Source organism: Mus caroli, unplaced genomic scaffold, assembly GCF_978045245.1.
Source record: "Mus caroli unplaced genomic scaffold, Mus_caroli_1 scaffold_2, whole genome shotgun sequence".
NCBI lineage: Eukaryota > Metazoa > Chordata > Mammalia > Rodentia > Muridae > Mus > Mus caroli.
This window is the reverse complement of record NW_028227257.1, coordinates 8,582,146-8,607,116: the sequence shown is the minus strand read 5'-3', so window position 1 is coordinate 8,607,116 and position 24,971 is coordinate 8,582,146. Positions and strand designations below refer to the sequence as shown.

General features: G+C 47.8%; 1 protein-coding gene across 1 annotated transcript in view; it reads left to right on the top strand.

Moving 5' to 3' along the window:
* Positions 1–10,248, top strand: part of Dok5 (docking protein 5) — a 150,923-nt gene extending 140,675 nt beyond the window's left edge. Inside the window, exons 7-8 of the mRNA XM_021155776.3 lie at positions 1,591–1,711; positions 9,733–10,248. Coding sequence (XP_021011435.1) covers positions 1,591–1,711; positions 9,733–9,797 — 186 coding nt within the window. The 3' untranslated portion in view covers positions 9,798–10,248. The remainder of the gene's footprint in view (positions 1–1,590; positions 1,712–9,732) is intronic.
* The last annotated feature ends 14,723 nt before the right edge of the window (positions 10,249–24,971 follow it).

Here is a 24,971-nt window from a genome sequence, read left to right as displayed (position 1 = left end):
AGTCTACCACATTTTCTGTATCCATTCCTCTGTTGAGGGACATCTGGGTTCTTTCCAGTTTCTGGCTTCTATAAGTAAGGCTGCTATGAACATAGTGGAGCATGTGTCCTTATTACATGTTGGAGCATCTTCTGGGTATATGCCCAGGAGTGGTATAGCTGGGTCCTCAGGTAGTACTATGTCTAATTTTCTGACGAACCACCAAACTGATTTCCAGAGTGGTTGTACCAGCTTGGAATCCCACCAGCAATGCAGGAGTGTTCCTCTTTCTCCACATCCTCGCCAGCATCTTCTGTCACCTTAGCTTTTGAGCTTATCCATTCTGACTGGTCTGAGATGGAATCTCAGGGTTGTTTTGATTTGCATATATTGGGTTTGTTGAAAGAAGATTACTTTCTTTTTTTTTTTCTAGGTGTAGTTTCCCTCCTCGTGTTGGCGTTTTCCATCTATTATAGATGGTCTCTTTTTAAAGAGCTACAATGGCTTACCCCACGCTCAAGTACTCAGGACATTAGGAAACAGTGATGTGTGTTGTGTGTTCTGGCACAAGAAGGCTGTTTGGTGGAAACTGAGGCCAGCATCAGATGGGATGGGGTGCTGGGATGCCTTCACATCATCACATTGTCACGTACCCTTCTACACCTGGTCCTGGCTGCTTTTCTCTGGGACTCCTACTGGGCCCCCTGATGTGGCAGAGCAGGCCTCGATCTTCTCAAGATCCCGAACTCTTGTGCTGTGTTGGCCCCTTTGCTCCCTTGGGACCTAGACCAGGGGACAGTTGAGCAAAGGCACCGTGGCCAAGTAGACAGGCTGCTTTTGTTTACTGATACTGGCAACAGATCTAACTCAACTGTCTTGAGCAGAGAAGCGGTCCTTGGCTCTGGTTGTTGGGAAGTCCGGGGTTGGCCTCGGGTCGCTGTGAGACTCTATAGCCCCGTTGGCCCCTTAGAACCTCTGTAGCCCCGTTGGCGCCTCGTCTCCAGGAGCCTCTTAGCCCTTGCTCTCTTTCATTGGCTGCCTTGCTGTTATTGGCATCTGTTCACTCCCTTTGTTCTCCCAAGACAATCTCTGCTTCCCTTCCTCCCTATAGTCTCTGCTTCCCTCTCTCCCTTTGGGAGAAGACAACTTCCTGCAACACCCATTACTTGCACACCTACTGTGTGTCAGGAAATATTCTAGACCCAGAGGATAAAGCAACTAATATAATTGCCACAAATCCTCAGCTCACCTCTACTGATTGTTCCCTACTTAATAGAACCTAGACTACATTGTTTTGTCTTGGCATGGGTAACCGGCTTAACCCCAGAACGGGTGGTAAGGTCACCTGCCGAGGGCTAGAGGGGTTGAACTGAGTGGAAGAGAAAAGGAAGTTGGTGTTGCCAACAGGACGAAGCGTGGAGCTGCCAAGCAGATGAAGCCAGGGAATGCCCACAAGCATGAGTGGACCCCTTGTATGTAGACAGCCGGTTCTGTGGTTCTGACACTCTCCTTGTCCTCTGACTCAGGTCCTGACACTCTCCCTGCCTCTGCCCCTCGGGTCTCCACGAGGCTCTGTCTTGCTGAGTCACCTGTCTCTTCTCTTTAATCCAGCTCCAGATGAAGAAGAGCGAGCGGGCAGCGTCACTGAGCACCGTGGTGCCCCTGCCCCGCAGCGCCTACTGGCAGCACATCACGAGGCAGCACAGCACAGGACAGCTGTACCACCTGCAAGGTAAGCAGGGTTCACTGCCTGCCTGGGGCCTCGTGCTTGGAGGTCCGGTAAGCTGCTGTGTCCCACCATGCCACCTCCTGAGCTGAGGACCTCCATTGAGGCCTCATGACCCTGGATACTTCATCTTTCTGGATTCCTGATCCTCAAACGTATGCATCCATCACACTGGCCTGGGGGATCTGTTTGAAATGTAGATTCTTTGGCCCTCCCTTAGCCAGAGGCACAACAGGCCAGAGGCCTGAGGTCCCAGGAAGAGGCTCAGCAACCAGTTTTTTGGAGAGAGACCTGTACAAAGTGTGGCCAAGGGATAGAGTCCAGGTTCTAGAATCAGCCCTCTGGACTCAAGACTAATGGGTCAGCACCACTGGGGAACTGTCAGGTATGCAGAGACTCAGGACCTTCTCCATTCATTCTAAAATAGGAGGGATGGGGCTCCTCCAGCCCTGTGAGACTGAGTTCACAGTACCCTGACCAAGGACAACACAGGGAGGGTTTATTGTGGCTCACAGCTCCAGGCTGTAGTCTATGCAGGGAAAGTCAAGACAGACACCCAAGCAGCTGGTCACATAACATCCACAGCCAAGAGCAGAGAGACGGTGCAATGTGGCCAGGGATGTGGCTCAGGTGGTAGACTGAGCTAGGTCTCAAGCTGCTGCCCCTGGCTCAGCAAGCTTTCTGCACTGTTATACAGCCCAGGACTTAGCATAGAGAACAGTGTCGCCCACAGTGGACTCTGGGTCAAATAAGAGTTAGGACAGTTGCCTACAGACATGCTCTCAGGCTAACCTGAGCTAGATAATTCTTTGACCGAGAGTCTTTTCCTGGGTGATTCTAAAGTTTGACAAGTTAATATTTCAAACTAACCATCATATGTAGGAATAAATGGATGGATGAATGTGTGGGTGAATGGATGGATGGATGGATGAGTGTGTGGGTGGATGGATGAATAGACGGATGGATGGATAGATGGATGAATGGGTAGATGAATGGGCAGATGGATGGACAGAGAGATGGATGATCACAGAAAAACCCATCTTTTGTCATCCATATCTGCTCTGTGCTAAAGCCATACAGCTGCCCTTCAGCATTTCCTGCTGACACCCCTCCCCGGGCAAGCTGCTGTTGCTGCTGCATTCTTCTTCCTCCTCCTCCTCCTCTTCCTCCTCTTCTTCCTCTTTCTCTTCCTCTCCTCCTCCTCCTCTTCTTCCTCCTCTTCCTCTCCTCCTCCTCCTCTTCTTCCTCCTCCCCCTCCTCCTCCGCCTCCTCCTCCTCCTCCTCCTCCTCCTCCTCCTCCTCCTCCTCCTCCTCCTCCTCCTCCTCCTCCTCTTCTTCTTCTTCTTCTTCTTCTTCTTCTTCTTCTTCTTCTTCTTCTTCTTCTTCTTCTTCTTCTTCTTCTTCTTCCTCTTCCTCCTCCTCCTCCTCCTCTTCTTCTTCCTCTTCTTCTTCTTCCTCTTCTTCTTCTTCTTCCTCTTCTTCTTCCTCTTCTTCTTCCTCTCCTCCTCCTCTCCTGCTCTTCCTCCTGCTCCTCCTCCTCTTTCTGGAATATACTGCCGTTCCCACAACTCTACAACTCCAGTTCGTCCTTTCTCACTTGCCATGTCTTGCCTTGGACTTTACTGTTTGTTGTTGGTGCACAAACCTGGCTAGAGGCACTCCTGAGATGAAGGAGCCAGGCTCCTCAGTGGGAACCAGGCCACAGTTGGATGTCACTGTTTATTAGTAATCACTATACTTCCCGGGAGCAATGGTGTCCAGGAGGGCAGGCAGGCCACAGCTGCTTTTTGATCCTGGTGTCTTCTGGATCCTGCATGGGGTCGCCATCCTGTATTGAAAGGTGGGATGTGAGGAAGTAGAGGGTCTTCTTTCTTCCTGAGATAGGATCTCATGTAGCCCAGGCTGGATTCAGACTCACTGTGTAGCCAAGGAGGACCTTGAGTTCTGATGCCTTTGTCTCCATGCCCTGATGCTGGGATTGTGACATCGTGCTTGGAGAACAGAACCCAGAGCTCTGTGCATGTGAAGCAAGCAGTCTACCAACTGAGCCTCTTCCAAGCCCCACTGGGTCTTCCTTACTCCCTGTTCCTCAAGCTGGCAGCAACTGTACATAGATGTTGGAAAAATGGATCCTGAGTGTCTGGATAAGTAGCCAAGGAAGTGTTGACTCTGCTCAAATTATCTACGCCGATGAAGTTCAAGCTGAAGTTTCAAGGCGTCTCTAAGTGATTAATCTAAAAACTAGAATTTATCAGACAGGTTTGAGAAAAATAGGTCTCACCTTCCCAAATTTAGGCTTAGAGCGCCACCTTCTGGTACCCTTGGGAATAGAGTTTTATTATTGGTGGCGCAGTGAAGGAAGCATCTGGCTTTGACTTGCGCTACATTCATGAAAGTGGACTCAATTCATCTTCTCTGCCACTCCCATGAGTTCCAGTTTCCGTGTAGAAGAACTCTCCTGTGGGTAGGAGAATACAAAGCGAACACGTGAGCCCTTAGCATAAAATCTGAGGAAAATCCATGCAAGAGAACCAGTGAACATAATTTTGTTGGCCCACATATCCGAAGGAGCCTCTCAGCAGTGCAGGAGGTTAAAAAATAAATAAATAAAAGATTTCACAGTGGAGAAGATGGCAAAATATTCACAATGTAAAACTGGCGCCCCGCAAGGGTAGTTTTATGGTCAGACCAGCGAGGCGCCTCAGTGGTTAAGTACATCAGACACTGCACGGACAACCCGGGTTCCATCCCGAGGACCTAGGTGATGAGAGAGAGAGAGAGAGAGAGAGAGAGAGAGAGAGAGAGAGAGAGAGAGAGAGAGAGAGAGAGAGAGAGAGAGAGAGAGAGAGAACGAACTCAATCCCCCATTTCTCAGACTTTAGCATGTGTGCAGCGACGTGTACATGTGAGATGCGCACATATGAACTAAAGAAGTAAAATGTAATAAAAGAAGTTACTCTCTGCGGGGCACCTAACATACTGGCGTCTTAAATTTCCTTGGTACTAAAACGTTAGGGCCCAGAAGAGCTATCGATGCCTCTGAGATTTGCTATCTATGGAGGACTTAGCGTTCTCCTCTTTTCCTCCCATCGACACAGTGCCTGCTTACTGAGCCAGCGCCATGAGGATGGCAGCCATGTGTCTTCCTCCTAGCAGCTTGCAAGCTAATGGAGAGTCGTGAGTGACAATTAGACATTTACCTCAAATCTGATCCGTGTAACAGCCACAGGGAATATGTTTATAGTTTTTATAGAAAGTGTTCACACAAAGGGAGGCATAGTTACTGGCCTGAGGGTCTTGTCTCCATCAGGTAGCTGTCGGAAGAGGCCATAGCATTTACAACAAAACTTTAACTCTAGAAGAGGCAGTCATATGGAGGATTAGGGAGAAAAAGTAAACTTTCTCCCCTCCCCTCCTCCTCCTCCTCTTCCTCCCCCTCCCCCTCCTCTTCTTCCTCCTCTTTCATGATTTATTTATTTCATGTATGTGAGTACACTGTAGCTGTCTTCAGACACACCAGAAGAGGGCACCGGATCCCATTACAGATGTTTGTGAGCCACCATGTGGTTGCTGGGAATTGAAGTTAGGACCTCTGGAAGAGCAGTCAGTGCTCTCAAATGCCGAGCCATCTCTCCAGCCCAAGAAAACGTTCTTCCTAGTCAGATTGGTGAACGCAAATGTCCTGAGGCAAAAATGAGTGGGGGTATGGAGAAGGGGGTTGGATGACAGGAACCAGTGGTCAAGACTCCTTTGTACACGGTGTGCTGAGGGTGCTGAGCACAGTAGTGTCAGGTCTGAATCCTGTTTTAAGTCTAGCATTGCAGAGGATCTGGGGAGGGGGTAGCAGAGGAGCAGCCTGACGGCTTCTCACGTGAGCCGTGGAGTGCCTGGCCTCAGCTCAGGGCGCCCGTTCTCAGCCCTCATTCCTGTATCAGTCACATTCAGAATCTTCAGTCTTGTGTCAGAGATCTCCCATTGAGTCAGGATTCCCAGAGCACCCTCACCAATCTGCCTTGCAAATAAAATCATTCATTTCAAAATGAAACCAAGGAAAAGCAAGCCCCTGTGTCATTCCTCAGACAGGAAACCAAAGCATGGTGCCATGTGTGCCTGCTGGAATCTACCATATGGCTGGCCTTATTTCCATCCTCCTGGTGATGACCTCCACAGCTGGAGCTGGCAAGCTAGTCCTCTTCCTCCTCCTCCTCCTCCTCCTCCTCCTCCTCCTCCTCCTCCTCCTCTTTCTCTTCATCATCTTCTCTGTTGTAAAGAATTAAGGATTGGAAACATCAATCAATTCGTTCTAAGGATCACGGGACTCACAGGTGGAGCAATTGTCAAGGGACCCAGGCTCTGAGGCCCTGGCAGTGTCATCAGATGGTCCTTAGCTCTGAGAGGAGGCCCTTGCCCCAGTGTGAGCCACAGGCCCGAGTGCTAAGATCAGAATGCTTTCATGGGGTTGAGCCCAGACCGTGCAAGTTCACGTCCATTCTCAGGAGGATAGATTCTTAGAGCCAGTGACTAGGCTGGGGAGTTCACTTGTTTGCTGAACACATGTGCTACCCCTCCTACACATGTGCTGCTGTTAAGAAAGGTCATGGCGAAAGGTGGCAAGCCAGGTGTCAAGGTTTGCATATGCTTGGCCCAGGGAGTGGCACTATTTGGAGGTGTGGCCTTGTTGGAGTAGGTGTGTCACTGTGGGTGTGGGCTTTAAGACCCTACTCCTAGCTGCCTGGAGTCAGTCTTCCACTAGCAACCTTCAGGTGAAGATGTAGAACTCTCAGCTCTGCCTGCCTGGATGCTGCCACGCTCCCCACTTGATGATAATAGACTGAATCTCTGAACCTGTAAGCCAACCCCAATTAAATGTCCTTTATAAGACTTGCCATGGTCATGGTATCTCTTCACAGCAGTAAAACCCTAACACACCAGTCATCCTGCTTACATCGGCAGGGTCGTGGAGGACATGGAGTGGGTGAGGGGGGACATTATGGATCTGGTGGGACCTTCGTCAAGGTCACTTGCATTATGAACCTTATCTGAGAGATGTCTGCAGCCTCCTCTAGTCAGCCATGTGGTGGGCCAGAGTGTACCTGAGCCCAAGTGTGTGGACCCCAGGCTGGTACTGGCTTTCTAGCATCCCACGGGAGTGGGTAGACGGCCCTTGAGCACCCACAGGAGTGTGTAGAAGGCCCTCTAGCTCATCATTTCCTGTCCGAAGCCAAACCCAGCTTTCACACCTCACTGAAGAATTCAGTTTAGCCACGGGCTTTCACTTGGGCCCTTGTGGTCATTGTCAGTTTTTCTGGAAGCTTCTGGAGTTAAGGCGCTGCTGACAAGGACCTCACACTTGACTCGAGATGTGGGGTCTTCCTGAATGCCACACCCAGGCGTTCTGCTCCCAGGAGGAAATTGTTACCACACACCCAGGTGGAACCTCCAGGTGCTCACAGGAGGAAATTGTTACCAAACCAAATAAAGACGTGCTGGAATATATACCTACCCCAGTAGTTCTAGGTCCACCCGTGGATACTATGTTTCTATATTGCAGCTTGGGCATTAGAAAGAGAGTAGAACGCATGTTCAGGTTGCTTGGGAGGTGAGAAGTGACTGGGAACTTTAACACCCGTCACCACCTCTGCAGGCCAGAAATCTAGCCTGGGTTCAGATGTGAGGCTTGCAAGTGTTCAAGCTTTTGTGTGTCTCTCTTTAAAAAAAAAAAAAATTTGTAAAAAAAAATTGGGTGTGTATGTGTGCGGGTGACATATGCAATGGTGAGGTCATGTGTGTGTGCACGTGTGTGTGAAGAGGTCATGTATGTGTGCACATGTGTATGCATGTGTACATATGTGTGTGCCTGTGTGTGCTTGTGTACATATGTGTGTGCCTGTGTGCATATGTGTGTGCCTGTGTGTGCTTGTGTACATATGTGTGTGTGCCTGTGTGATTTGCATTGATGACTTATACGTGAGGAGGTCAGAAGTCAGTTTTTGGGATTTATTCTCTCCTCCACCATGTGGATTCTGAGGACTTACTTCGGGTTCTAAGGCTTGGAGGCAGGCACTCACAGAGCCATTTTACTTGGCCCGAGCCCTTGGTTCTCTTTGTAGCTGTTTTAGTTTGGGGCAGAGATTGGGATAACTCCAAAAACTGTTGCAGCTCACAAATCCCCTTGCACGTCCCTTAATCCTCAGTAGAACTTCGTGGGAGAATGAAAGACATCTTCCCTTTCATCTTGTACAAGTGGGAGCTGGGTTTGTGTCAGGTGTTACTCCGGTTTCTTCTCGGTGGTGGGGAGGCTGGGGTGATGGTAGCTGAGGCCTAAGGGCTCAGTCAGGGCTGTTGTGACAGAGGAATAGAAAGTCAGTTGAAGGCCTTGGAGCCTCAGAGCCACAGGGCACCAACCACCTTTTTCTCTTGGCTCAACAGTTCCACACAATGTGGCTTTGAAAGTGTGCCTGAAGCATCCATACTTGCTGGATCTCAGAGCTCCCCCCACCTACTTCCTTGTGTCCGGCCTCTGTGCCACTGTGAACTCCCCTAGTCCTGTAAAATGCTGCTTGTGCCACCCCTAGCCAGCAGGGGGCAGCAAAACATCTTGGTTTTATAAAATGAAGGGTGCTTGGCTGTCAGGCTGGGCAAACTGGTTTCTCCCAGGCGCTTTCCAGCCTGGATCCTGGGTTTCTTAATACAGTTTTACAGGGATGTACATGCTCACACACTGTGTGTTCACCGTGGCTGCTACCCTGCTGTTAATATCTACTTAGTTTTACTCTCTGGCCCTGTATAGAGGAAACCTGCCAATCCCTGCATTAACTCTGAGGTGGGCGTGGGCATCCTTTTTTTCTTTCTCATTAATTAATTAATTAACTAATTAACTTTACATCTTAATCGCAGCTCCTCTTCTCCTAGTCTCTCCTTCACATGGCCCCTCACCCTGTTCCCCCCACCTTCACCTCAGGGAGGTCCAACCCACCTTGGCACCTCAAGTCACTGCAGGACTAGGTGCATCCTCTCCCACTGAGGCCAGACAAGGCAGTCCAATTCGGGGAACAGGATCCACAAGCAGACAACAGTCAGGGACAGCCCCACTTCAGTTGTTGGGGGACCTGTGTGAAGACCAAACTGCACATCTGCTACATCTGTGTGGGGTGGAGGAGGCTGGATCCAGCCCTTGTAGGCTCTCTGGTTGGTGGTTAATAGTGTCATGTTGCGCACTAGATGGGTCTCGAGTTGAGCCAGTAATTGGCCATTCCTTAGTTTCTGCTCTATCTTTGTCCCTGCACTTCTAGTAGTCAGGACAAATTTTGGGTGGAAGGTTTTGTGGCTGGGTTGCTGTCCTTATCCCTCCACTGAGAGTCCTGCCTGGCTACAGGGTGCTTCAGGCTTCATATCCCCCACTGCTAGGAGTCTCAGCTAGAGTCCCCCTCATAGACTCCTGGATCCTCCCCCATCCCAGGTCTCTGGCACAATCCTAGAGATGCTTATCTCACCCCCCCCCCCATTTCCATCCATTCTCCTGGCCCCCTCTCCCAGGGGACCTCTCAAGGGAGGACATTCTTGACTTGTTCATTGGGCTGGAAACTGAATTGGAATAGAGGAAGTTAAAGTCTTCTAACAGTGACATAAGAAGATGTGCAATGTTGTCTCATTCTGAGTCAGGTTTGCAAAGAGTGTCTACATCAAAATTTTCCATAGACCTGTGTTTTCCACGCCCCTCCCCCCCGCCCCCCCCCCCCCCCAATTCCACGACACAGGGAGGAACTACAGAAAGTTTAAGGAGTTAACACAGCTGCTAAGGACTGACCAGGGCTGAAGGCAAAGGCCAAATGCAAATGATATGTTAATCACACACTCCCTGGTGATGCGTATTTGCATATCTGTGTGAGTGACCTTAGGAATACGGTCTCCTGTCCTGAACACGCCACTTTTCTCTGGTAAATTTAATCAATTGTAGTACTAGCCAATTTGATCCTGAGCTTTCTTTAGAGATAACTGTTCGTCCTCTCTAATTCTTTTTGGAAAAGATGTCACCAGCCCGCTGAAGCTTCACCGGACAGAGACTTTCCCCACCTACCGGTCTGAGCACTGACAGCAACCGCCAAGAGCTGTTAGCACATTTGTGCTGTGTCAGCCACAGCAGGAGGACACAGAGGGACAGCCAGGGAGAGTGCAGATGAAGAAGAGCGGCTTCGCACCCTGCTAATGTGTGTGGCCACGGGAAACGCTGCAGAACAACATATGTATAAATTTTTTTCCCTCTCTCTCTCTCTCTCTTTCTTTCTCTCTTTCTCTCTCTTTCTTTCTTTTTTTTTTTAAAGATACAGCCCAAACCTCATGGAAACATGCTGGATAATATCAGCCCACCCTGTTTTTATAGCTGGACAGAGGAGTCAGTGTTGCTACTAAGGACTGATTTTCTATTGGTGACAAATGCCCCCTGTGCCTCTCTGAGTCTGTCCCTCTGTGGATTTGTGTGATTTTCCTTGTAAGTGTTTCCGTCGTAAGATAGTCAACATGGACAATAAAACGCCTCTTCAGTATTCGTTAGTTCTTTCTGCACTATCCTTCTGTGACTGGGGCTGGGGTTCTGGCTCAGTCATGAACTCGCATTTGGTTGTATTCCCAGTGAATTAAATCAACATTTCCACTCATTCTTCTCAGTGAAGACCCCCTCAGAAGACCCATTAATATAGCTTGCAATGAGCATGCGTTCTCCTCAACCCTCTCCCACCCCTCAAAAGCCTTTATTTCGAGTAGACTACTTACGTAAGGCATTTGAGAATAAGCAGCTTCACCATCCGGTCCCCGGGTCCTGGTGTCAGTTTTCTCTATGCCCCCACTTGGTGTATCTGCACTAGGAACAGGGTTCTGCATTGTGTTTGACATAAATCCAGGCACAGACACGCCTCTTCATTCATTCATTAACCAGATCTGGAGTCTTCTCTTCTCCGGTGCTCTGCTGGACTCTAGGCACACAGAGGTACAAAGACTCAGGCTTTGTTGCCTGAGATTGAGAACCTCAATTCCTTCCAGAAGAGGGCATCAAGGGAATTAAGATGCAATTGCAGTACTGAGTGGCACCTGCCGGATGGGCCTCCAGGGGCGACGGCCTTCTAAAGAGAAGGTCATCCAGCTCTTCAGGCTGTGTCACTGGGGAGGTGCCAGATGGGAATTGAATCTCATGACAATTAGAGGTTATGTTCTCGACAGGCTGGAAAAGCAAGCTGGGGGCTCTCACCTTGCTCACTGTCATGTCCTCTAATTAAACTTGATCTTCAGGTAAGTGGCGCTTATATGGTATTTAAAAATAAAAGTGAGGTCCAAATTTGACACGGAACAGGGGTATGTTTCACAGTGCCCCTTGTATCTTGAGTTCAAATCAACCTGGATGGTCTTTGCTGAGTTTGACAACTACAATGTTCAGCCCTAGAGCTGAGCCTGGACCCCTGATAGATGCGTGTCAGATGGACAGATAGAGAGAGAAGGTCAGATTCACATCCTCGGAATGGCGTTCTTTGTATATGGGAGAATTCACCTTGAATGCATACTTCTGCACACCAGCTTCCTCTGAATCCATTATTTTCATGGAAGAAAATACCTAATGAGTTTCAGGAAAAAAAAAATATATATATATATATTGCAGAGGCTCCCACAAAACACTTCAACATCCCATTGCTGTTTGAACGTTTCTAGAAAGGCTCAAAGGGGAGATAGACACACCTTATAACCCCATATCTTCAGCCTAGCTAAAAACCCAAGCCTGCTAAGCTAAATGCACTGCTTGTTCCAGAGCTGGGATTCCAAGGACACCTCGGGTCAGGACCTTTCCCAGGAGGTGAGAGATCTCAGGAGATCTGAAGTCAGCTAATAATTAATGAATTATTATATATATAAATTAATTAATAATTAGTGAATGGCTTAGGGCAACTTAATGTCCTGGGTCTGATGGCCTTCCCAGAATGCACCTGTACTCTGTCTGGGTTCTCTGCAGCTCCCCCCCCCACCTCCCCCACATAATTTTTGTTCTTCCTTCTCCCAGATGGATCCATTTTTGTCTGTAACAATGCAGCTCGCCACGCACACTTAGCACCCCTCCCCGCCCTGCTCCATTTCCTTTCTGGCTCTACCTGGCTTTTCATTTCTTTTCCTTTGCTTTTGCAGCCAGTCTCATAAGCGACTCTCCTAGATTCCCTCGGCCTTGGCAGACAATGAGGAGCTTAAGTTGAGGAGCAGATAAAGGAAAGGCAACGAAAGAAATAATTATAATTTTAATGAAGTCGAAATTGCCAAAGCGAGTCTCGAGCTAATGATGTGCGGAGAAGTGCTACTGAATGGAGGTAGCTGCAAGCGAGGTCTCGTTGGAGATCTTCAGGGAAAGGGCCATCAATAAGAAAGAGACTTAGACACACTGGCCCTGGCTCCTTTTGGAGACATTTTAGTTTTTCTGGGTCGTGTCATTGACTTCCTCCTGTAGCTCTGTGAAGTTTAGCTAGCCTCTCTCCTTTCTCCATGGGCAGTCTCAAACACTATGAAGAAACTAACCTCTACAGCCACGAACACAGACTTGCTAGGTGGGAGACTTGCATTAGGACCCCTGCCACCAAATTCCCAAGCTTGGACTGTAAGCTTCCCCAAGACAGGCAACCTGGGGGCAGAGACAACTTCTAGAAAGAATTAGAATATGGGTAGTTTGGACTTTGTGCATTGCCTCCCTGTTTGAAAAAAAATAAAGCTTTATTCATAAGTACAAGGGCAGGGTACTTAACCACATTGTAGCTGTCAGCCTCTGCTTCACTATGGATAATAAAAGCCCTATATATTATCTGTTATTAGATGTTCAGGCCATGCCAGGAGACACTTGGCACGCTGCTATCTGCCCTATAGCCATTGGGATGTTGGCTTGAACTAAGTTTTGGTTTTGTAAATCTTTCCCTCCAGGGTGAACATACAAGTGCAGATATGGGCAGGGAGCAACACTGGTCTTAGTAATAATTAAAGTTAAATTCAAAGGCACATGCCAGTGCTGCCCAGAACCTGGAATCTGGTGACTAGACTCTGAGATGCTTCTTTGACTCGGTTGGGGTTTTAATTGTACCATGGAATAAGTGGTATTGGGGTTGTTAATTTGAGGGAGGACTAGAGGCCAGGCAGGTAAGCCCATTGTTGCAAAGACTGTTCAACCAGTTGAAAGCAGAAGCACACAGGAAACATCGAAGGACCAGAGGGGATGGCTTACATTTCTGGAATTCAATCATGTAATTCTGGAATTCAAGGTTAGACTCACCTATGGGCATGGCGGGTTATACTTTATTGTACACATTGTGCTTCTGAATTCAGAAGCCTAATTCATAAGTTCAAAATATTTAATCCAATTGTTTAGGAAATAAGAAGAAACACTAAAGATAACATGCATCTATATGAAGGGATAGTCTTCTATTGGGGAAAACAATATCTTATCTTTGAGAGAGGAGACACAATGTGTGTGTGTGTGTAAGAGAGAGAGAGAGAGACACACACACACAGAGAGGTATTGTATGACTGTGTGTGAGTGTCTGCGTGTCTGTGTGTGATATGAGTGTGGTTCATGGGCTCACATGGCAAGGCTGGAACAGGGTGTCATCATTGTGACTTTATTGCATTGAGACAGGGTCTTTCACCAACAGAAGCTCTTGGAAGCCACCTTCTCTGACCCTCAGGGCAGGGTCATAGGAACACACAGCCACGCCTTGCTCTTTCTTCGATGAGAAACCCAGCACCTTGCATGTGTGTGCTAGGGAGTCAAACTGAGGTCTTCACATTTGTAGAATACGCACTTCACATTTGTAGAATCATCCCAACCCCGACCCCCAGCCCCCCCGAGGTTCCAACTCAGCAGAGACACCTCTTGCCTTGGTGCCAGAACACGTGTTTAGAGTCTCATTAAGTCCTCGAGTTTATTTCCGTTTCCTAATGAGGTGGTGGACCCTGTAGGTTGAATTTCAGGTGGAGGTATGGTAGTTAATGCTGGCTCATTTCAATGCAAGCTCCTTGAACCAATCTGATTTGGCCCAGCTGGCCCAGGACAGCCTGGTGACCAGTTGGCTAAATCTATGAGAAGGTAAGGTGGTAGTGTTCACACTGTCTCTGACCGTTGGTAAAACATTCATTCCATGGATGGTGGTGGAGCCCAAATCTGCACCTCGAATAGCCATCTCCAGATAATCTCAACGCACTTAGTAAATGCTGGCAAATCCTACACTAAGGAGCGCACATAAGTCTGAGATGCGGAGAGTGCCCGCCCGTCAACTTCACATTACACTTAGAACTGGAGGCAGCCAGCTAGGTGTGGCCACTCAAGACGCTCACGGGGAATCAGCTGGAGTTGGATTTGAAGACTCAAGAGGGAGCCCCCCACCCCGATTCATCACTGAGAAATCCAGCACCCAGCTACCAAGATGTCTGTGTGTGTGACATTGCACACAGGCAGGGAGGAGGGTGTGTTGTGTTGTGACTACAGCTCTCCAAGTGTCGCCTGCCTGGCATTTCCAGTACCTCAGCAGTGTTTGCTTTGTTGCTATAACAACTAATAAGGAGTTTGACTTTCTTTGTTGCTCTGAGATACCTGAGAGCAGAGCTGCCAGCATTGCTCTTTTCTGAAGGAGAAGGCCTCAGAGAAGCTCTGACTGAAAGCACAGCCCAGCTGGGAAAGGAAGGCCTAGGAAGGAGGAGAGACTCCAGCTGCTGCTACTGAAGGCAGTGAGCCACCCACCAACCTTCAAACCTGCTTCCCTCCCACCCCCACCCTTACTGAACGCAGCAGCCAGCTTTGCTTGCCTGTGGCTCTTGGTGGTGCCTCCTTCCTTCCCTTCCCAAAAGCAGGCTCAGCTCCACAGGTAGTGCGGGGTGTTTTTGTTCCACATCCTGCCAAGCCTTCATGACTCTTGCCTGCAGTTAGTTCTATGGCATGGCACGTCTTATATTTGCATGCTCACATTGGAAAGCCTCAAGGGCCAAGGACTTGGTTGCATCATCCGTAGGTTATTCATTTTCTCAGTACTTATCCTCCAGCCCTGCAGGGGCATGAATAAGAGTTGGAGGTTGTACAGTCCAAGCTCCGACGGCAGGAAAGGAGAAGGGTCAAGAGAAGAGTGGATCTTGGAGAGATTTCCAGGAGCCACAGAGATCCAAGACATACTTCATTTACCAACACACAGGTGGCTCAGCAAACAGCCTCCAGCAAGTACCTATTGACATATATTGGCCATACTCAGGCAGGTTCAGGGACACGTGCACCACTCAGGGCACACAGTGGGTAGACACACAGGCATAAAACACACACACACACACACACACACACACACACACAGGCTGATCCCTTGACCTTAAAGACACATTTGTTCAGAATCACACAACTGCATTCTGCCCAAATAGCTATACAATGATTTATATAGTCATCACAGTTTACTTTGGGGGACCCTGGATGGTCAGCCTCAGTCATTTGGTATAACATAGCCTTTTAGATGCCCAGTGCCCGATAGCCATATCAGCACCATGTTGTCTAAATAGAAGCTTGCCCCTATGGCCTTCTGTTCTCAACAGAGATCCCTATAGGAAAGAGGTGTAAACTCTGATCCTAGGCCAGGCAGCATTCTGCTTTTCTAAATAAAGTTTTATTGGCACACAGTCACGCTTGCTTGTTTAGACAATGTGCATGGAGAGCTACAGAAGGATTCCCCTGTACTCTAGACTGTGGTTCCCACAGTCCTAGTCTAATGAGCTGGTTGGTGTTCAAGTCCCGCTGGTTACTTGGGCTTCAGACTGCGACAGTGCATCATTGGCATTACTTGATAAATTAAGGTCCTCCCCGGAGTCAGAAAGTTGGCTCGTTCTTGAGCAGGCATGAACTGTAGAGGCTCCAGTTCTTCTCTTTGCTTAGAAAAGTCTTATCTCCATCATTCTGGGCGCTTTGAAAAGTGGCCTACAGGTCTGTTGAGAATCCACTCCAGACCAGCACAGCTTGATGTCTGTGAGTGTACAATGCTGACACACATACCTTGGTGGTAACTGTTGGCATCAGGACCTCCCAAACCTATGACATCACATAGGTGACAGTGCTACCTGCAGACCTGTTTCCAAGGCAACAGGCACCATAGTCCCAGAATCCAATTGGCTCACCTCCCACCTTTACCTGCATTACGTTATTTTTCCATATAAACAAGGAGAACGCTTCTCTCTCTCTCCTCCCCACTCCCTCTTTTGCCACCACCTTGTCTCTCCCAATAAAACCTCTTCCCCATGGAACTGTCTTGGCCTAGTATGCTGTTGAGAGGTAACCTACCATTTTAACACAGCAGTAACCAACAGAAAATCAGACCTGATACTAGAAACCCAGCTAACTACCCAGGACTAGTGATGGGTTGTAAAGGGGAGTCCACAGCCACCACTTTACTAAAACAACATAATCCCTAACTATACTCTAAATATTTGATCTTACACCCACAGGTAAGAATATTCCTCACCTCTCATTATGGAAACTTTTTTTCTGCAACAGATAGAGAGACTATTACAGAAAAAAAAAAAAAACAAAAAACAAAAAACAAAACACACAACCAAAGTGCAGAATTGTGGAGCTCAGTCACAATGCATATGTCTAGAAAACACTACTGCAACTAAGGCTTGGGGAATGACGTTGCAGAGGAAGCGGGGCAAAGACTGTAATAGCTGGAAGCTTGGGGAGTTTGCTATGAGACTGTGTCTCCTAGTAATGTCAGAACTATACCATAAAGTTTCACCACCATGGTCTGTTAAACATGAGCTGGACATGGACAACAACAGGCGGGCCAAAGCAAATAGGGAGAGTCCATGGGGCTGCAACCCTAGACAAAGAACCATGGGTAACTAAAAAATACTGAGACTAGGAGAAATGGTCTTGCCCAGGAAAGAACACAGGATCCGGTTATCCAATACCAATGGTCAGCCCTCAAAGCATATACATGTGTGTGTGTGTGTGTGACATACATACTGAACAGGGTATATTTATGTATTTAGGCATGTATGTATGTATATAACAACATTTAATGAAAAAAAAGATGCTATCACTTTGAAAGAGAACAAGGAGAAGCAATATGGTAGGGCTTGGAGGGAGAAAAGAAGGGGGAAATGGTGTAATTATCTCAAAAGTAAAAGAAATTAAAAAGTATGCAACCCAAAGAATTTAACTGATGATGAAAAGGACGTTAGATCAAATACAGAGTTGGCTAACACAGGCAGCACACATCTGCATCTCTATCTGCAATACCCTAAGTCTCCACCATTCACTTTAGTCAATCAGCCTGGCGGATCTCCAACACAAGAGTGGATTTTCCAGGCAACTTTGGGTTATACTGCCCAAGTTTACCTTAAGCCTAGCCTGTGCTGGGTCTCATGATTCCTGAACCAGTCCTGGTACAGACTGTTTCCTTAAGGGTAAAGCAGATTGCATAGAGCAAAGAGGTTGTGTTTCTTTCATTTTCTCAATCATGTGTGTGCTCTTGTGCGGGCATTCAACCTGGGACCGGTGGTCACTTTTTAATACTTTCTGCCCAAGTTATTAATTGACTTATGACAGAAGACAGAAGATGGCTCCTCAGGCCAGCTAAAGTGGTTACATGGAGCTCAATAAAGCACTTATTTTCTTCATCCTTGGGCTTCTTTGAGAACTGTAAGAAGCAAGCAGAAGAAGAGCATTTGGTTATCAAAGGGAGCCAGCCCCAAATTCACTCTTCTTTAGCTGCCATGCAAATTTCCAGCCCGAGGAGAGAAGAAGAAAGCTTTGAAGATAAGAATCACCAGGGCTCCCACAGGAGGCTTCAGTGGGGCTTCTGATGATTCTGTGATTTAGTCTAAGGAAGAAAAGCTTCGGGAACAATAGCAGAGACCTTGCTGGCCATGAGACGTGAAAGCTAAGGTCTAATTCTGGCCCTCTCTTGCTAGGAGGAAATTCAGGTTAGGAGCCAGCAGGTCAGTCAGGGACAGGGCTGTGTTTCCCCTGCTGCATTCCAGATGTCCCTTAACGTTTCTGGTGTGTGTGTGTGTTATGTTGAGTCAAATTGAGGCAGGATAGCAAGACAGGGAAATGGACACTAGGGGAAGTAGGAGACCCTCACTCTAGAGTCTAGCTGAAACCTCTCTTGGCATCTAACAAACAAGAATTCGTGCACAAGTAATGCTGCCTGCTTTCTCTCTTCCGGGTTGCAACCCAACTTCCTGCCCCGCCTCCTCCTGTGCCCCGCCCCCAGACCCTCCCCTCCACATCATTCATTTAACCCTCAACGCTAAACCTGTGTTTAAAATGTCTTTAAGGAACATGGCTCTCCTGAGGAGCCACCCTGTGCTCCCGGGTTGGTGTGTTTCCTTCTTTCTTTTAGAACACTTCTGTTTTTAACGAACCTGGACTCCACTTCTTACTGCCTCATCTCGGAATTCTTTTCTGCATGCAAGTCAGGGATCTGGTTTTTGCTGAGCTGATGGGTCCCTGAAAGGGTAACACATCTCCTCAGACTGTTGTATGTGTGCCTCTGTCCCGGCTACTGCTTCTGACTAACCCAGTCTTTGCTTTGTGGACCCGGAGCCTCACCGTGCATGAACAACGTGGGACCTGAGCACAGGACGCTCAACTCTGGTTGGCAATTCACTTACACCAACTTGCCTGGTTGGGGCTGTTGTTGAATCAATAGCTTTTATAGTTAAAGATCGCCGAGGGCAGCGTCTTTGACCTCAGACAGTTTTCAGGGGCTGCAGTGTAAGTTGCCCTAGATGTCCACACACCTGCGGACTGTCCCCAGCCAGCACTGGAAGAAGCAGAGGCTTTCACTGGGAGCTCATAACACGCACTTCCTTCTGCCCACGCTGTGGGAAAGGTCTACTAGAGTCAAGAAGAGAATATTCTAGCACTGAGTTTCAGCTGAGGTTCTCTTGGGGCAGGTAAGCTAGGGTTAAGGAGAAGGGTGGAATGTGTTGAGTGTCAGAGGCAACTTAAAACTTTCAAATGCCAACATTTCAGCATGCTTGAACCACTCTTGCTGCTGAGCACAGAAGCGAACAAGAACAGCGGAGACTGCAGACTGACCAGCAAGCTAAAGGCTAAACGGAGGACAGACAGTCCCTTCCTGAGCTGAGGCTAAAGAAGGGTAAGCCGTCGATCATAAATCTGGCCAGCTCGCTCCTGTCTCAAACAGCCATCCTGAGTTCGAGGCTGCACAAAATGAGATTTAGCTGGCCCTAAATGACAATAGACAGTAATAAAATATGGTTGGTTATTTCTTGCTCAATTGGCCCGGAAGGAGAAACATGGTTGCCCTGACCAAGGTTTACATTACTCTGGCAGAATAGATCTCACACACTTGCCTTTCTTTTGTTTTTCCTTTCCAGTGTCCTCACCCTATAAGGTGTAACTTTCTAATTCTTCCACGAGAGCTCCTAACTTTGGGCGGCCTCACCTGAAGACCCAGGCGAGTCTTCCATCTTTGGCAACAGTTCTAGTGTGTGGGCGGGCTCACAGGTGTGTGGAAAGGAAAGGTAGCTAGGACCCGTCGGAAGGCTAGTCCAGGGAGAGAGACACCCGAGGGGAAGGTGACTGTCCAGTTAGGGAAGTCATTCACTTGGAAAGGTGGGCCCAAGAGTCCCTGAATTTTCATGGCTTTTCTTTAGCATTTCTGAGTTCCCATTTAGATATGGGAACTCAGGATATGTGGAATTTCACATTTTTTTTTTAAATATCAGAAAAAGACATAAAGAAAATAGTGTGCAGTTGGAATTCCTTGGAGAGCTAAGGACAAGAAAAAATATGTCTAAGGGCAAAATTATCAGGAGGCCCTGTATTCAAACCTATCAGGCTAAACTGAGTTTTGAGCAAGACCGTTGATTATATAGATTGTCCACTGGCCATTAATGTTATTCTGAGAGAGTGGTGGTGGTGGTGGTGGGGGTGATATGGCATCCAGGAACCCCATGACTCCTGAGGCTGGGGTACAGGGGGATTTTTCTTCAATTTCTTTTGCTCTTTTTATCAGTTCATATTCTTGCTCCCCACCCCCACCTCCACTAATCTACTCTGAGACTTTCCAGTGCTGGTGCCCAAATTTGTCATCTTTAGTTGACAGCGTGGGAAGTTTTATCATAGAGCTGACAGTCCGGTAAATGCTTTTGTCTGGATTTTATGAATAAATGGAGAGACGAGATGAAGCTTACTGGGGCTCTCCGGAAGCACACAACACCCCATGACCTTGGTCTCTTTGTGAAGGTCCCTTCAATCGGGTTTTGTTTTTTATTCATCACCCTTCGTACAGAAACTCAAACTAATATGAAATTGCTTTTGTGCTGTGACATTATTTGATATGTAATCTCTAATATCTGTCAAAACCAGCAAGATATATTCAGGTGGTAAAGGCAGATTGGAGCCAACACTTAAGCAGTGACAAACAACTACGACTGACAAGTGGCTCAGAGAGAGAGAGAGAGAGAGAGAGAGAGAGAGAGAGAGAGAGAGAGAGAACTTCAAGGGGAATATAAAACACTTTCCTTGGTGTGAGAGGTCATTCCCTGGAAGGTTCATACTGTGGACCACACAGCCATGTAGATGGACTATGGCTTGTGCAGTCGTAGTGGGCCATGCAGCCACAAAATGTGGCCCAGGTAGTCACAGGCTCTGGGCGATGCAACTGGAGTCTCTGGGTTATGCAATCATAGGCTTATGGGCTATACAGTGGCTGTGTAGTCACAGGCTCTGAGCTATACTGTGGCTGTGTAGTCCCAGGCTCTGGGCTCTGCAGTCCCAGGCTCCGGGCTCTGCAGTCCCAGGCTCTGGGCTCTGCAGGCACAGGCTTTGATCTGGCCAGAGGTGTCTGCTCCATTCTTATCCTCTTATGATCACATAACTCTCCATGGGAATCAAGCATTTGTGTCTCCGTGTTTCCTCCTTTAAAATCTATAAAGCCAGTTCATAACCGTGCAGACATGGCATGTGTCTCTGTCATGAGCCTTTCACAGTTTAGGTCTTAGGGAACCTGTCCATCCTGAAGCAGTGGGTGGGAAAGGGGCAGGTATAAAGAAGTACCCTCTCTCCTCCTGCCCTGAGGGTCACAACAGAGGTTCCTGTGGTGAAAGACCAGGAAAGCAAGAGAAAAGCAAACACATGTACTTACCAAGGATTACGTGAGAAGGAAGTGAAGACCCTAAAGAGTCAAGCACATCTGTGTCATTTTATGACAGTCATGCAGAAGTAAGATAGGAATCAGCTGGGTCTACCCAAGGGTGATAAGCTAGCCTGGGGTGGAAGAAGGCCTGTGTGCTCAGCCTCCTCTTGGTGTCCACAAATTGTTTCAGACTGTGTAGCACAGGAGGAGACTTGGCGAGGAGGAAGGATGAAGGTCAGGAATGACCGTGTCACTTGTCTCATTGCTGTGACAAACATGGGAGAAGAGCAGCATTAGGACGGAAGGTTCACTTTGGCTGGTGGTTCTCTGGTAAAGCCCATCATAACAGGAGCCTGAGGCAGCTGGTCACAGGGCAGCCATAGCCCGGATACATTTGAATTCTGGTGCTCAGGTCAGTGTCTTCCAGTATCGAAGCCCACAGAATGGCACCGGGCACAGCTAGGGCAAGTCTGCTTTCTCCACTTAACCCAATACAAAAGAATCTCACAGACATGGCCAAGTTTCTCTATAAATCTCATCAGGTTGAAATTCAAGGAAGACCACCTGGCACAGTGACTGACCCTCTTCTGCTATTCGCTCAGATGCCCAAAGTGCCAAATTTGGGGGATATTTTGAGGTCATGACCTATCAATAGTTTTCAAGGTTGGCTTATAGAGGCAAGGGTTCTGTACTTAAAATGTTCATCAAAGTTGTCTGTGACATGAAATTTGAATGGTAGGTGTACTGGCTGGTTTTGTGTCAACTTGACACAGCTGGAGTTATCACAGAGAAAGGAGCTTCAGTTGAGGAAATTCCTCCATGAGAGCCAACTGTAAGGCATTTTCTCAATTAGTGATCAAGAGGGAAAGGCCCCTTGTGGGTGATACCATCCCTGGGCTGATAGTCTTGGGTTCTATAAGAAAGCAAGCTGAGCAAGCCAGGGGAAGCAAGCCAGTAAAGAACATCCCTCCATGGCCTCTGCATCAGCTACTGGTTTCTGACCTGTTTGAGTTCCAGTCCTGACTTCCTTCAGTGATGAACAGCAATGTGGGAAGTGTAAGCCGAATAAACCCTTTCCTCCCCAACTTGCTTCTTGGTCCTGATGTTTGTGCAGGAGTAGAAACCCTGACTAAGACACTAGGAGATTCCAAACCAAGCAGAGTAAATGTAAACGCTGACATTCTCTAATCACATCAGGGGTTAACCTTTCAATAATCAGCTTTAATTGGCATAATCACCATGTTATTTGAGTGTGGTTTTGTGAGATTTGGCAAATGGCCAAGCACGTAATCATCTGTACAACAAAGACATCAGGATCTAGAACACTCCATTGCCTCAAGGGTTCCCTCCTGACTCTTGGTCATCATCTCCTCCCACCCTTTGTCTGCTGAAAAAACATTTACTGGCTTGCTCCCCCTCCTAGTTTTGTCTAATTTAGACTGTCATATAATTTGGATCATGAAATATTCAGTATTTTTTTAAATGTGGGTGGGATGAAATAATTGGGTTGTAATAATAATCACCTTGTTTATTATAATGGAAGAAGACAGAAAGTACCAGAGTGAACAGTACTTAATGCAGATGAGGCTGCTTTGTGACATTTTGGTCCTAGGTGACTGTGTGTGTTTCTGAAAGTGTCCTGTATTTGCTATAATATGCCACATTTTTTTGAAAAGAACCACAATGTTGATATTGAGGGTATCAATTGATTTTCTTATTTCTGTGACCTCATATCTGAAAAGAAGCCACTTAATGGGAGAGGTTCATTCTGGTTTGTAGTGTTTTGGGATCTACTTAAGGGGTAAGGCATTGCAGCAGACTCTCCTACAGTGGTGCAGGAGGCAGCCAAGACCTCTTTCCTACTCAAGTTCTGGGTGAAAATGTTGGATATTCACAACACTCAGGTGGCCTGGAAGGCTTTTCCTGCAGTGGACTCCCTTTGTAAACTTTGTAAACTCTCAAGGCAGGAAAGTGGCCGGGCCCTCCATTGAGGAGCTCCTGCAGCCAGGCCCCTCCTCCAGACCTCCCTAACTGTCACAAGAGCATTTCCAGCCTCTGTAAAGGTCACAAAGGTCATCTCCAGCCCCTCAACAGGATCATTCCCCAGATTATGCTAATTTTAGGTGACAAGTCTGATCAAAGAAACCCAAGGAGCACAAAAAGACACCAATCTCTGAACAGGAAACCTCACCAATCCCTGAACTCCCTTGAAACTTGAATTTCAAGTTCAGGACTTGAAATTCTACCAATCCTCACCCTGTGTCTTAGTCAGGGTTTCTACTCCTGCACAAACATCATGACCAAGAAGCAAGTTGGGGAGGAAAGGGTTTATTCAGCTTACACTTCCCACATTGCTGTTCATCACCAAAGAATGTCCAGACTGGAACTCAAGCAGGTCAGGAAGCAGGAGCTGATGCAGAGGTCATGGAGGGATGTTACATACTGGCTTGCTTCCCCTGGCTTGCTCAGCTTGCTTTCTTATATAACCCAAGACCACCAGCCCAGGAATGGCACCACCCACAAGGGAACCCCCCACCCTTGATTACTAATTGAGAAAATGCCTTACAGCTGGCTCTCATGGAGGCATTTCCTCAAGGGAGGCTCCTTTCTCTGTGATAACTCCAGCTTGTGTCAAGTTGACACACAAAACCAGCCAGTACACCCTGGAAATCTCCACTCTAGAAAGCTCTTCCTCCAAGAACCCCTACATAAGCACTGCCTTTTGTCCAAGTCACTGTTATCTTCTCCTTCCTGGGAGTATGGGTAGCCATTCCTGGATTTGTCTCTCCACACCCTAGACCCTCCAATAAATCCCTTTTCTGGGATTTGCTGCCTGGTGTGACTCTTTCATCAAAAGAAGACAAGACAAAATGAAGGGAAGAAGGGAAGAGAAGGAGTAGAGCTGAGGCTCCTGTGCTCCTCAGCTCAGCTGGAGATCCCTCCTTGCGAGCTGCAACACCTCTGCTGAGGAGGCTTCCTCTCAGAGCTGTGTGGTTCCTAGGATCCCATGTCTTATGATGCCCTTCCATTTGGACACTGTCCCACCTCACAGCTGTGTGGTTCATGGGCTTCTGAGTCCCAGGACACCTTCCCATTGAAGCAGAAAGGCCAACAGAAGGGATCAGGGAATGGGCATAAAACATAGCCAGACTATCAAATCTCAAGTCCCACATCCTTTCTTTGAGACCTACTTCCTCTACCTCCAGGAGCTTCCAGAGCCTCCCTAAACAGCTCATCTGCTGGGGTCCCCATGTTCAAGCATAGGAACCTATAGGAGACATCTCATATTCATACTCTGTAATTCTAGAACAGTCTTGAGCGTTTGTTTAGACAGTTGGCAAGGCACACTCAACACACTCAGCGGTTGGGAAGCACACCCAATAACCCCTCCTCAGTCCACTTACATGGAATGCCACCAGTCACAGAAGGCTGAAAGCTACAGGCAGGATGTGAAGGTACCCAACCAATGTAGCCAAGAGAGTGGGCTTTGACATCACACCCCAGATCCTAGTCCTTGTCCAACTACTCAAGGCTTCTTGGTCTTAACCTGGCTCCTGACCTTTCTGATGTCCAAGTTTTTACTTCATGCAGTACTAATGCATGCAGTGTGATTCCAGCTTCATAGATTCACAGGAAATCAGGGTTCCTCCACTCAGCCTGGACGGGTGCTTTGAGCTGGCTTGTCCCTGCCATAATGGCTTTCCTGTGTGGTGTAGGATGTTAGTAGACTCTGGTCTTTTTGCTTTCCAGATAACAGTGACCTTATTTCCTCCTCTTGTGTCAACTAGAAGTATTTCCAGTCATTGTTAGATGGCGTGTATGCTCACACGTGTATGTGTGTGTGTGTGTGTGTGTGTGTGTATGTAGGAGCATGCATTAAATAAAAAGTCCCTATCCATAAGTGACATCCTTCTCCCTCAGCTGTATAATGAAGATCATTTGCATACAGAGGCACAATCTACTGAGGGAAGGGCTGAGTAGCAAGGGCCTCAGTCTGTGGGGTCCAACATCCTCAGGGTGAACTAGGGAGCAGACTTGAATCTTAGAACAAAGCTTGTGTCCCACAGCCCGGCAACCTGCCGTTGTCTCTGTGCTGCGCTCCATCTCCTGCA